Source organism: Camarhynchus parvulus, chromosome 3, assembly GCF_901933205.1.
Source record: "Camarhynchus parvulus chromosome 3, STF_HiC, whole genome shotgun sequence".
Classification (NCBI taxonomy): domain Eukaryota; kingdom Metazoa; phylum Chordata; class Aves; order Passeriformes; family Thraupidae; genus Camarhynchus; species Camarhynchus parvulus.
The window spans coordinates 66,648,223-66,661,557 of record NC_044573.1 but is presented as its reverse complement, the minus strand read 5'-3'; the positions used below and the strand labels follow the sequence as shown (position 1 = coordinate 66,661,557).

Sequence of the window (13,335 nt, the reverse complement as noted above, 5' to 3'; positions counted from 1 at the left end):
GTGTGCAAAAAAATCTGTTAAATAAAATTTTTAATCCTTTTTTTGCTCCTAGACATGACCTGGTAGAGATTAATTGTAGGTCTACAGAAAAATAAATTTGTAGTAAATGACTATTAAAAAAAGCAAACAAACAAACTTTCCTGGAAAGATTATGTATATATTGCAGCAAATAAAATATTGTACAATATGCATTATATACAATAAATAGATACACAGAGTAAATTTGTGAAACTTAATTGAAATCATGTTGTTCTTAAGAATAAGTACTGAGTGGCCCAAGCTTACTCAAGTGTCACGTATGAAATGTGTGAAAAGGACCGATGGCTTTAGTGTTATAGGCATGTTTAGCATGAATAGAGTGCTACTGCTTCAAACATGTCTTTTCTATAAACTAATCACCAGTGTAAAACTACATGAATATTAAACAGGAAAATAGGTAGTCCTTTCTCTCTGGACAGATTAGATGTAACCCATAACTTAATTTTGTTCCCTGTGTTTTTTTGAAGTGGTCTGAACTCGTAGGCTGTGCTCTGTTCATGTTATTAGATGTCAAACTGCTTCTATACTTCTTGTCTACTGTCATATCCCTAAAGTCTTCTCTTCACATGTCTTCTCAGCCTTAATTAAGGTTAAAAGCAGTACAACATTGCTTATAAGCATTCTAATGCTTAATTTAAATTCTACAGAATCTCTTAATATTACTGTTTCTTACTTTCTTTCTTCTTGTGTAATTAGCTCCACTTTCTACTTTTTTTTTTAAGTTAGTTGTAGTTTTTGTGTTCTATGTCCCATGAAGATTCAGCTTAGCCAGATTCACTCTATTGAACATGATGTTGCAACAAGACACTGTGAGCTTTGGCTTCCAGTGTTCTTTAAGTGGTCTGTGAAGGCAAATATAAAGTGATTATTCTCTTTGAGCTTGGAAACACCAAGAATTGTGAATTGACAATGGACTTATGGTAATATGTGTTTCTTACTCTTAATTTCTCAGTAACATTTTGCTGATGTGTTATACAGGAATGGTGTTCCACAGCTTTGGAACACAAATTGAATAATTGTATAAATAACTTACCATGTTTTTAAGTGGAAATGAATCTCCATGGACCACAGTGAATCTGTGAATAACCCTTAAATCCCACACTGTAACAAGAGCCAAAAGTGCATCACAAGTTAAATATGTGTGCTATGCTTTCAGCATCTTTTTAATAAGTCATTTGACTATTTAGGCCACATGCTGCTGTAGGGAGAATACACTGGAATTTGAACTAATGTTATCCTTTGACTTACATTGTGACTTTGTTCACATATGAAGGTTTGTTGTTTGTAATTTTGATTTTTTGGGTCTATTTTTTGTTTGTTCGTCTTTTTTAATTTAGAATTGTTGTGTTTTGGGAAATTACTGTCAGGCTTGTAACACTTCATCTTTCATTTTTCTGTTCAGGTTGTTGTCCATACCCTGGGTTCTTGAGGAGAAGGGTATTCTCTACAAATCTTGAGGTGTAAGAGATAGAGGGGGCTGAGATCTCATTTAAATCCTCTATTTTGGAGCAGTTTCCTGAGCATTTGATCTTGAAATTGGTTTCTTTATTACATAGTCATGCAAATGTCCAATTTCAGAATATTTTGAGATACAGTGTAGTTGCAGCCCAGATTTAGATAATGGCTACAACAACACTTATTAAAACCTTGAAGGTGTCAGAGAAAAGTTATAATCTACTTAGAGTCAGTGCTCATTTCTTGTAGGCTTTCTGCTGAATTTAGATAGTTATGTTAAAAATGGAAATGGACAATCTGACAACGTAGCTCAGAACTTGAAGGTTTTTCCCAAATCTTTGTAGATGAAGGGTTTTGTACTTTGAAGATATAATTTTTAAGATAGATACAGGAGACAAATTGAATTCTGGGAAGATTTCTGCTTAGGCAGTTGGCTTCTCTTAAACACCAGCAGCCTTAAAATGTGTGCAGAGGTATGTGCAATATAATGCATCACACACTGGCTTTCTTTGGCACTTATGAAATGGTAATGTTAAAGGTCTATGTGGATGCTGGGGGCAGGGAAATTTACATTATTTTTTGCTCTCTCCTGAGTCTGCAAGTATCCTCTGGTTTATAGTGTTTTTCTTTGGAAACCCTGTTTTGCAGAGGGAAAACCCACACCTCTGAAGCCTAGAAGGGAAAATTGATGAAGACACCCTCCAAAACAGTGCTGTGTTTGATTAGCTGGTGATATAGTAAAGAGAAGTAAATTGAATAGTAGCAGTTTATGAATTTTAACTGTTTTTTATTCACATACTGTTTTAGTGTATTTTTAGTTTTCCATATATAAAGTATGCAAAGGACTGGTTAAATCAGAAAACTCATTCTTAAACATAAATCCACAGAACAAAACCAAATCACATTGCAGCAAATGTGGCTAAGAGAAATATTGTTTATTCACAGAGCTTGGATGTGGATATGAGAAAATATGCTTTGGTTTGAAGTAGGTGTGAGACAGAAAAACATTCTGAGTATATGTGTACCAGTTAACATACAATGCTCCACTTAATACCAGCATTCACTAAACTCTGATGCTCTTAGGGGCCACAAGCATTTGCTATTCCTGGCCATCTCTGCTGAGCAGCTGCAGCCAACTCAAAGGGAATTTCAGTAATCCTTGTAACCAACCTATCTAAGCAGGGAATCTGCTGTTCTTTTCTCTCCAGCAACAGGGTCCTGGAGACCAGGGCCTGAGGAAGCTTAGCTCAGGTTGTGGTGTCATGAGCTTTTTTGAGCCTATCTAACAACTCACTGGCACTGGGAGGAGAGAGACTTCCTTTTTTACCCCTGCTCCCAACTGTACCACTCTGACACCACCCATGCAAGGCCTCTGTAACCACTGGGAACCCAGCTCACTGATCAGAGGATATTCGCCCTCAACACCAATAATAAAATATTGCTGAAGCAAAAGCCCTAAATTTTCTGTTCCATTTCTGAGTAGTAGCTGGGAGCAGGAAAAAAGCTGAGCAAGCATACTGGTTTTGATGCCTGAGACAAAGATGGCATTTGAAGGCAAATGGATTTAGGGATCCATGCCTGAACCTAAGAGACTGCAGAGGGATACTTTTACTGCTTGCTTCTCAAGTATGAACAGTGGGCTTTGGAGTGAGGAAAAGAAGGGTCTATAGATCACTCCCCTGTGAAGGGGGTGTCTGTAAGCTTATAGTTGGAAAGGGAATCAGTCCTTGGAGCATATTGCCTGAGAGCTGCAGGGAAGGGAAAAGGAGATGTGTTCAGGAGAAGACAAGCAGAAGAGGAATGGGGTTGAATGTATGAGCAGAGCTGACAAGGCTGGTGAAAGGAGAGGCTCCAGTAGCGGCACTATGTTGTTCCCTTACCACCCAACACTGGACTCCAGAGGCAAGTGGAGAGTCTGTGATGGGGTCCCAGCTGCTGAAGAGTTCCTGTGTCTGTGTATCCAGAGGTTGCAGTTCTTTATCCAGAGTAGGCCAAGTCTGCTGCAGTGTGTCAAAACCCTTTTTTCACCCTACTGAGAATAGTAGGGAAGCTGGTGATTAGTGCTTATATATGTATCTTATTTTGGTCATTCTTCCATCTGTCCATGCTTTCAAGATCTTTGGATTCCAACTTTCATTTGTGTGTTTTCCAGATGAATTCTTATTAATTTTCAGTCTCTAGGGTGTTGTCCTTTATTTTTGCAATTCATAGTTTCCTGCTTTGCAGCTGGTCATGTTTTGAGTTGGTTCCAAAAATAATTTGCTCAGCAACCATGAAACTTTCATTACTTTATTCTTTATTACATTACTTTATACTTCAAAGAAAAGAAAGCTAAATGGCTTTGATTCCTTGTAGGTGATGATTGAAGGGACTAAGTTTTGCAAGTGACTTGTGTCTATTTGGTGTGTAAGCCTACTGTGAGTTGAACCCTACCATTAACTTCCATCTACTCTCTATGGTTATAACATAGTTCAGATTTGCAGCTCTTTGCCTTCTGTTTACATCTTCCTGTTTCACTCTTGGTTCCTCTGCAGCAGCATATCTTCTGAAGGAACCTGTTCCTTGTTTGAGGATTTCTGCTGTAAACTGAAGTCCTGCAGGAGTCTCACAGGGAAGTGATGTTTTTGTATGATAAGGGAGTCACCTGAAACTGTGACTGTGATTCTGCTTTCTACGCTTCATTTTTACTTGTGTAAAATTAGTGCAAATGAGATCACAATGAGATTGTGAATTTAGTGCTGTGTTGTATGTAAGTGCATTTAAAAATTCAGAGAAAAAATTTGAAATTTAAAATTGTCTCTAAGGCAAGTATTACTCTAAAATTACCTAGTTTAGGTAAATGAGTCTATATATAAAGCATCTGTCTTAAAAGATATACATCCTCTCTTCATATTGTGCTAGAACATATCCATGAAGTCTAGAAGTGGAATAAAAATTTTAATTTTTCATTGTTTGTAAGCTTACATAGTTAGTATACTCTCTTCCCCTCATTTTATTTGAGGAATATATAAATGAGTTGAATAGAAAATTAAAAATATACAGTAAGATCTTTTTACAGTATTTGCAGTGTGAATCTATAATCTAGTTTTATTCTTTAATGTGCATTAACAGATCTTTTTCTGTTGAAGAAAGGGTGACTAAGATATGGGATGAGATTATGTAGAGGATCTATTTTGAAAATAACATATTTAATATAATTTTAATTTATTTTATAATCTCATATTTTCATGTTAACAGACTGGCCACACATATACTATAAGAAATGGTAAAGCTCACTCTTGTGGTATGTTAAGAGAAGTGCAGAAGCAACAGTTTTCATTCTTCAGTGATTTTTGTTTGCGTGTAAATATTAGAAGTGACCCCCCTTCCTGCATTCTGTAGATGTGGTTGTGATATTTTCATTCTTCTTGTCTTGCTGGACATGGTTTCTTTTGTTCTGTTTTTCTTTCTGTGGTCTAAGGACCTTTTCAGAATTGATGCAGTGCACTGTCAGGCTGCTGGACAGGTATTAATGCTTACAGCACCACTAACCAAAGCTGCTTTACTAAAGCTCACTGGCTTTTCATCAATCATGAAGTTACGAATGCAGCCAATGAAGGAATTGCGTGTAGTCAGGCTTGATGTTAGCAGAGACTCTGGAAAAAGAAGATCAAAAAAATTTAATAAATAAAAGTTTAGAGCTTGTGATGGGCAAAATAATCAGTTTGGTAGCAGAACTTTGCTACTGAGTGCAGCTCTTCTGAATCTTCTTTTAAAATGTTTGGCCTACTGCCAGTGTCCTAGAGGCCATTAAAGTATGGTTAGTTATCTACAGTTACCTGAAACTCTTGATACTTTATTATCAACAGAGACACAATTTTGCATTTTTTGACAGCTACATTTTCTTTTAAGTAACAGAGTAGATGAGTTCCAGTGTCTGTTTTTGTAATTTAATATCACATGTATTGTAATCTGTGTCTGATTTGTTAGTTTGCCTTCAGTTGGCTGTATCTGGATGGCATTATTTAGTATTGTATCTTATTTGTTGTTGTGAAGTTCTGTGTAAGAGTTTCCTGTGCCAGCCTGATAATAGCATTATAGAGCCAGTGCATTGCTTTAGTATTCTATAATTAATGTAGAAATAGAAGGCTCTATTATGAAGCAGAACAGCATTTGCAATTACCCCTTTATATTACCTCTCTGGGAAAAGTTCTGTCCTAATAAAATTCCATTTTGGATTTAAAGAGTGAGCAGGCATCTGTGCATAGATTTTATTATTCCCTTTAGGCTCATTTTATCTCCTGGTAGCGTGGGATGGATGTGAACACCACGCACTCAAGCCAGTAATCCAAGATAAGCATTATAATGAATTTTGTAGTTAGAACTGTAAATGATTGACATGCAAGGCTCAGAGAAGTAATGCTGCATGTTTTCACTGAGAAATGTATGGGACTTGACTTAAAAATTGGATCACGTAGTGTTGATTACAGTTTGTATATGAACCCCAACAGAGTAGCTCTGTCTGTTGAATAAGAGAAGGAAATGTAGTAATCTTGGCCCATGCTACACAGATGGCCTGTGAGTCACAAATACACAGGAGCAGAAATCTGTCTAACAGAAACCCTTAGTAAGAAAAAGAATCTCCACGTTTTATCTTGTGTTCAAGGGTGCCATTGCTTGAAGAAGAGGAAAGAAACCTACCAGCAACTAAACCTTGGGACTCCAGTTACAGCGACAGAGAGTTTCCAACCCCGTAAATAAATAAATCACTTCTTAAAAAAAGAGTTAGCCCACAAGGGAAGGGAAAACAGAAAAAAAAAAGAAATTTTGTTTGTTGTTGGCTGACTTCTCTAATGAATCTATACCTTGCCCTCCAGCAGCTGTGAATGTTTTAATTTCAATGAACCAGCACATCTTTTTCTTTGAGAACTTGAGGCAGAACATTTATGATCAGCTCGTGAGCCTTTGAATTTTACCAGGTTGTTCACATATTTTGTTCTTTTTTGAGATGAAAACTTAGTCTTTATGCTTTCTCTGGAAACAGGGCTGAAATCTCAGAACAATGTGCCAAAAAGATACCAAAAACATACCTGGTACACCTCCAATAAACACTGGCTCCCTGTGGTCCATTGCCTTTGGATTTAGTGGCCCTACCACATGGTTGACTTCAGAGTCTACGTCCAGCTGCACCACGTTTGCGTCTCTAATAACTGAAAGGAGAAGGAACAGGGATCAGCAAGAAGTGTGTGACATGAGTCTTTTAGGACAGACAGGAGTTATCTGTTTGGTGTGAGTAGTTGATTTAGTGGTTGCTAGATTGGGTGTGAGGCATCAGTGACAGTTTGTGAGTGGATTCTGGCACAGAGCAGGACCGATGGTAGATACAGTGGGAGCAAGGGTGCTTTTGGGTGGGGCTCTTGATCCCCAGCGGTGGCAGTGTTTAGGCTCCAGGTTATGAGCATACAATGGCTTGTGGCTTAAAAAATTGTTGCCCAATCACTTCCATTTAGGGTATATTAGAATGCAGTGAGGCTTCTCCCTTGCTTGTGTGCCTGGATTTCCTTCAGAAGGGAAACAGAATGCTTGTGGAAAGGATGTAGGCTCAGATCACTTCTGCAGTGACAGTGGAAGACATTTGAAGGCCACATCTAGACAGGAAGATGAGGTGGTTCAAAGTACCCAGGAAATGCTTTTTGACTTTCAAAACCAGGAAAGAAGGATGATTGTCTGGCACAAAGCCAAAATTCCAGCTGTAGACATCTCTCTATTGTGAGTAAAAAGTTCCCCACATCTGTCTTGTTATTTGCCTTTTAAGGGCAGCATATACTGGTACCTATTGCATTTTATCAATTAATTTTAACCTCTAATTGGGAAAGGAAGACTATAATCTGGTATATGAATTAGGAAAGGTAGCCAGAATTTCAGATAGGCTGCTTTCTGTTCTTTGAACAGGGAGCTTCTATCTTGGTTTTCCCTATCTTTGTAGGAACCTGCGCTTGTCTTCCCAGGAAGCCCTACAGTTCTACAGGAAGCTGAGGGATGAATAAGACTGTGTCTTTCACACAAACTTGGGTCTTGGCAGGTGAAAAAGAGCTGAAAATACTTCTGCATTGCCAGTGCTCTAGCCCATGGAGATGGATATCTGGGGAGCAGGAGAGGGACTTTGTTACCTTAATTAGGGGAAAATCACCTTTTACTGACCTGCAATTCGATGCCACCTGCCGTCGCAGAGACTCTGTTTCAGTGTCACTGAAGTTGAAAAATCCCTGATTCCGTTATTCAGTTTCACAGTAACCTGAGGGAAAAGAATGTAATCATCACTGTAAACCCCCTCCTTTTCTCTTTTTACCTTCTGTTGTAATAATGTTGTATTCCCCACACAAAACATGTCAAGTATCCAAGAGAAAGGAAAACATGGCTTCATTAAATTCGTCAAAATAAAGTACCTTTTAAATCCAAATTTAGGTTTTTTTTTTTTTTTCTTCTTAACTGTTCAGATTCAATACTTCTGAGACACTCCTCATTATCTCAAGGAAGAGGTCAAGTAAAGACTTAAAAATAAGAGCTAATTTCACTCATTTACTAGTACCTCTACTCCATAATTTCCTGTGTGATAAATTAGTGTTTAGAGGCATCAGATGATGTTTTTGGCATCTTGCTAGCCACTTAATAAGGAAAACAGTCCTGAAACCTCAAGTATAAACAAGCAGAAAAAATATGAGAAAGGAATGGATAGCAAAATTAAGAATTACTTTTAAGTTACTAGTTCAAGCTTACCAGTAAGTCTCTGGCAGAGCTAGAAGGTGAACAGAATTCTGAATTTTGCGCCTCTGTTTTAGTTAATGGATTAATATCTTTTTTCATGGGAATGGTGCAGCAGCAGCAAAACAGTGTTGTGTCCCTGTTGTGGAACGTGAGATTCCTGGTGGTGATTGCCAGAGAACTCCAAACTCTGAGCCCAACCACTCAGGCTTTTCAAATGTTGAAGTTGTTCCTGATTATGCTGACTCTATGCTGACTGAAAACCACAGAATCATAGAATGGTTTGAATTGGAAGGGGCCTTAAAAATCATCTTGTTCCAACCCCCCTGCCATGGACAGGAACACCTTTCATAAGATCGGGTGGCTCAGTCACACCCAACCTGGGCTTCAACATTTAATGGGATGGGGCATCCACAGGTTTGCTGGGCAACCTGTTCCACCTCACCCCCCTCACAGCAAAGAATTTCCTCCTAATATCTAATCTAAATTTACTGTCAGTTTGAAGCCATTCCTCCTTGTCCTGTCACTACATGCCCTTGTAAATAGTCTCTCACAAGGAAGCAACTTATATTTGATTCTAGAGGGTTTTGATACAGTTGTAACCAAACCATATTAATGTTTTTTTCCAGAAGGGCACCAACATACACAATTAAAATGATCCTCATGTTCTATTTTATCCACCCTTAGACAAAATGTATAGATTGAAGCAAATAAAGAATCACAGGAGAAAGTGACTCCTTAATAAATCACCCAGACAAGCTGTACTGATAGAGATGTGTACATTTTAAAAATGAATTATAGTTGCTGATCTTATTTGTACAGCAAAATGGTTTTTGCAAAACAGGTCTTTTGTAATGCATTCAAAGAGAGCAGATAGTTAATGCTAAAGACACACAGACCCATACTAAGAAGGTACTGAACTGCTGCAGTGACAAGCAGGGAAAAGCTACTTTTCCAGGGTGAATTTTTTTAATGAATTGCATATGCATTATACAGGAAGGGAGGTGTGAAGCAGCACCTTTTGTTACACCAGTTGGTACAGCTGGGAAAACCAGACAAACTACTGGACATGCAGAACTTTGGTAAGAACTCAACATAAGAAGTGTTATACTGGACTGGTTCTATATAGACTCAGCTTTCCGGTGTGGCATGATACACATCAGCACAATGTACTTAAGAATTTCTCTGTTAGTTCCCTAGATAGAGGGGTAAGAATGGGCTTCATCTTACCTAATCAGCTGTCAAAAGTTAGGTGCCTAACTGAAGCACCTGTTCTCTCTATAGCCAACATAGAAAAATAAATTCTCCAAATAACAATTCATCTAGTCACCTAATTAGACACCTGCTTTAGGATAGGATGAATCATCTTGTTAAACTGTTTACTCAGTCACACTGCTGTAGGTGCCTGCTCTTGGAGAAGAGGTAAGAGTGTTTCCTCAGATGTTGCATTTCTAACTGAGGTATAGCCAGCCCCGCTAAAATACCCTTCCACTTTGATTGACAGGTGCATAGCAGTGACTGAAGAATATCCACACTGCTTAGTCTCTTGACTGTGCCCTGAGTTTCTCCTGTCCAGGAAAGACCAAAAAACTGCCAAGATTTCCTATGCTCTAAATCTTTGCTTGTGTTGTTCACTTAAGACTGAAATTTATTACTGTAGATGTGCAGTGCATAGCACGAAGACATCCAGATTCTATGAATGAACACAATAAAAAATAGCAATAGCAACAACTGTCTGGTGAGTTAATTTCAAACCTCTCTCCTTCATTTGAAATCCAGAGCCTGTAGAAACCAGGCTAACAGACAATCAGAACTTTTCCTTTCCCTCACTCTTTCTATCACACATATATCTGATAAAGAAAGAAGAGAATGAGTATAACTCATACTTATCTTTTAAGAAATAAGAAATAAAAAATTATTGATGGTTACATGTAACTGTGATACATTTTAATGTGTGGGTGAAAGAGCAGTGCCAAAGAGTCAGTGCTTTTGCTTCTTTTCAGGTTACAACACAATATTTATGGCTCGTATTAGTAAAGTGATCTGAACTTGTCTCAGGTGTTGATTTTAGTAATTTAAAATAAATATTTGGTTTGACTAATCTAAGCTGTTAATATATTTAGGGGAGAAATAAGAAGTTAGTGGCAAATTTGTAAGACAAAATCTGCATGTAGCGAAGCCCAAGGAAATGGAAGAGAAACCAGTCAAGGCAGTGGAGGAGATGTGACCTTGTTTATACCTGTCCATTTCTCATGTGCATATTCAGGTACTCTCCATTCACACTGTGACCATGCAGTAGGATTCCTGAGCTGCTTCGGGGACGTATTTCAAAAACAACTTCAAATTTCAGGCCTAAACTGAAGGATTCATCTGTGAAGTAAAAGGAATAACATTCTTTTTGTACTGAGTTAGTGATGAAATTGGACATTTATTCAAAGTCAAAGTAGAACATCAGAGCATGGATTTTATTTGTTCTTCAAACTATTGAAATATGGGATAACATGATGTGCTGTCAATGACCCATTTCAACTTTTGTTTTGATTGGAGTACTAATAAAGGTTTATTTACTTTTCTCATTATTTAGAAAATGTATTTTGTTTAAAAATGTTTCTTAGCAATAAAATGGACAATAGAAAGTAAATGATTTGTATTTTTTGGCAGTTTCTTATTGTGCAATTTCCTAGACACTCAGCAGCCATTATTGAGTGAGTGGGAGTTCACTTGAGCTTTGATGATTCAGTATGAGAAACTCCCTTTTTCAAACTGGTGACAGGCCAGAGGGCAAATTAGAAACACTAGTCTGATTCTTCTTGGTGCAGCCAGTGAGTAGGGTTTTGCAGTTTCCTTTCTTGTTCAGATCAGAGCCTATGTGACTGAAACACCCTTCTAAAACTCTTCCTGGAACACAGCAGGCCGAAATGACAGAAAAGATATGTTCTGTCCCGCTGTTCTGTATCAAGACATGCTGAAAGCCTTTCTGCAGGATTTTTTAATTACATGTTGTTTTATTAATTAAAAAAATAAGGGATGACCTTTTGATGGTGTACTTGGTCTTGGCCATGGTGACTTCTATGCTAATTTTTAACATATTATGGTCTGTTCCCTCATTAAAATTATTCCCTTATTAAATTATTCTTATTATTTGAAACACATACATACATACAGATGTGTTTATTTATCAGCATTAAAGTTTCACAGTGACATTGTGACCTGTCAATATCATCTGCTTAGCACAATAGTGATCTGTTTCTGATAATCCTTACAGCTCACAACCTTGGAAATTACCACAGACTTTAGTGAAAAATGCCATTCTGAAGCACACTGAATACCACAGTCCTATTTTGGGATACATTTGGCTAGGAGTATATTACCAAGGACGACATATCCTCCTTCAGATGAAAAGTATGTTCCTGCTTCTGATGGACCTTCAAAGCAAGGTGTTACACTAAATGTCTGTGAAGCTGAAGTAAGTGATCTTCCATTGAGCTGTAAGTTGCTGAGACAACCACTAAAGCTGTAGACAGAGTTAATCTGAGGGGTAAAAAAAGCCTTGATTAGTAAATAAACTGCTTGTGGAAATAAATAGATACTTTTGCCCTTATTTCTACTTGTTTATAAGCTGTAAGGCTGTGATTGTCTGGGGCATCAGTTTGGAACTAAAAAACAATTTCCAGAGAAGGTAAGCAGGAAAAATGGTTCTCATAGCCTCTCATGTCTTTTTGATGACTTCAAGGTAATTCCAGCTTGTGTTGTTTCTCAGTCCTTACTGAACTGTGAGAAACAAAACATAAGTCGGGCAAAGCAGTGCTATACATATACCTCATAGCCTCAAGGCAAGACGGGGGTCTACCTTTTCAGAGTAGTTTATCAATCTTGTTAGGCACATAACACTAAAGATTACCTTGAAAGAGAATATTATGTTCATTTTTGGTTTAACACTCCTTTCCGTATACTTCAGTACCGAGCTGTAGAACAGAATCCTGACCTCTAGGTATTGTCTTAAAACAGAGGTACTGTGAGAACATCAAAATGTCTCCAAAACTCATTCTGTATCTCAGACATCAGGGTGAAATTGATCTTGCCTAACATTATTTGTCTCATTTAATTTTGGATGTCACTAGGATTTTTCTGTTCCTTATGGACAATTGGTTTCCCAGCTGCTGCAAGGCTGTGGAAGCTTTACCAGGCTACCACCAGCCCAGCCCTGTGGAATGCACTTTACATGAGCTGAGCTGTCTGCTTCTTAGCAGGATGAGAGTCAAGGTCTTAATCAGATTTTGTCTGATCTGATCCCTACAGTCAGCTTTTGTTTTAACTTTACACAGAGGTATGGGGTCTGTACATAGAAGTCTGCTTTACCTGGATGTTTTTTACAGCTTTTCCGGGAGCTACACCTCCAATATAGAGTGGTTCAGTGACTTGCCAACTATTTGCATTCCCATCAAAAGATTCTTCTAGTACTCGGAGACCATCGATTATCAAGCGACCAATATTTTTGCCTCTAATAAATATCACCTAGGAAGGGAAGAAAAATGTGGGAAATTACTTCCATCTGTTAATGGATCATTGCTACACAGTGGAAGGAAATGAGATATTTGAGAAGAAAAGTGCATGAGCAATATTCTACAAGCCTGTTTTGCTAACTGCCAGTATTCTTTGTTGGACAACCCTCATTTTTCACATACATATGAAAGCTAGATAGAAAAACTGTTGCCTTTCTTACATTTTGGTGTACAAGGCAGAGCTAATTAAGGTGTCATAAGGTCTACTGAGATCTACCTATCACTGTTAGCATTTTCACAGTCATCATTAGTTTTATGGTATGGATTCATCCAGCCTGCTTTAAACACTTAAATGCCCAAGTCAGTAGTTTAGTAGCTGTAGACTTCCTCTGTAGTTAATGAGGAGAGAGAGATAGCTACAGAGGGAAATTCACCTTGACTCCTAAAATTGTCTTTTTATTTTCATAGACTACTGAGGCAGCCTAAGACAGCTGTGCTCCTTTCTTAGGCACTTCAAAGACATTTGCTGAACAAAATTATTCTAGTCTTTCCTTTAATAACTCATTTAACTCTTAATTGCCTTACTGCTCTGCTTGTT

At 37.8% G+C, this 13,335-nt stretch overlaps 1 protein-coding gene across 1 annotated transcript in view; it reads right to left on the bottom strand.

Annotated features, from left to right (window-relative positions):
• Window positions 1-2,410: 2,410 nt before the first annotated feature.
• The window catches only part of LAMA4 (laminin subunit alpha 4), a 98,386-nt gene continuing 87,461 nt past the window's right edge, over window positions 2,411-13,335 (bottom strand). The window contains exons 33-38 of the mRNA XM_030944595.1: window positions 12,595-12,750; window positions 11,607-11,766; window positions 10,475-10,605; window positions 7,675-7,768; window positions 6,564-6,683; window positions 2,411-5,129 (exon numbers count right to left, since the gene is read on the bottom strand). Of these exons, the coding sequence (XP_030800455.1) occupies window positions 4,984-5,129; window positions 6,564-6,683; window positions 7,675-7,768; window positions 10,475-10,605; window positions 11,607-11,766; window positions 12,595-12,750 (807 nt within the window). The 3' untranslated portion in view covers window positions 2,411-4,983. The remainder of the gene's footprint in view (window positions 5,130-6,563; window positions 6,684-7,674; window positions 7,769-10,474; window positions 10,606-11,606; window positions 11,767-12,594; window positions 12,751-13,335) is intronic.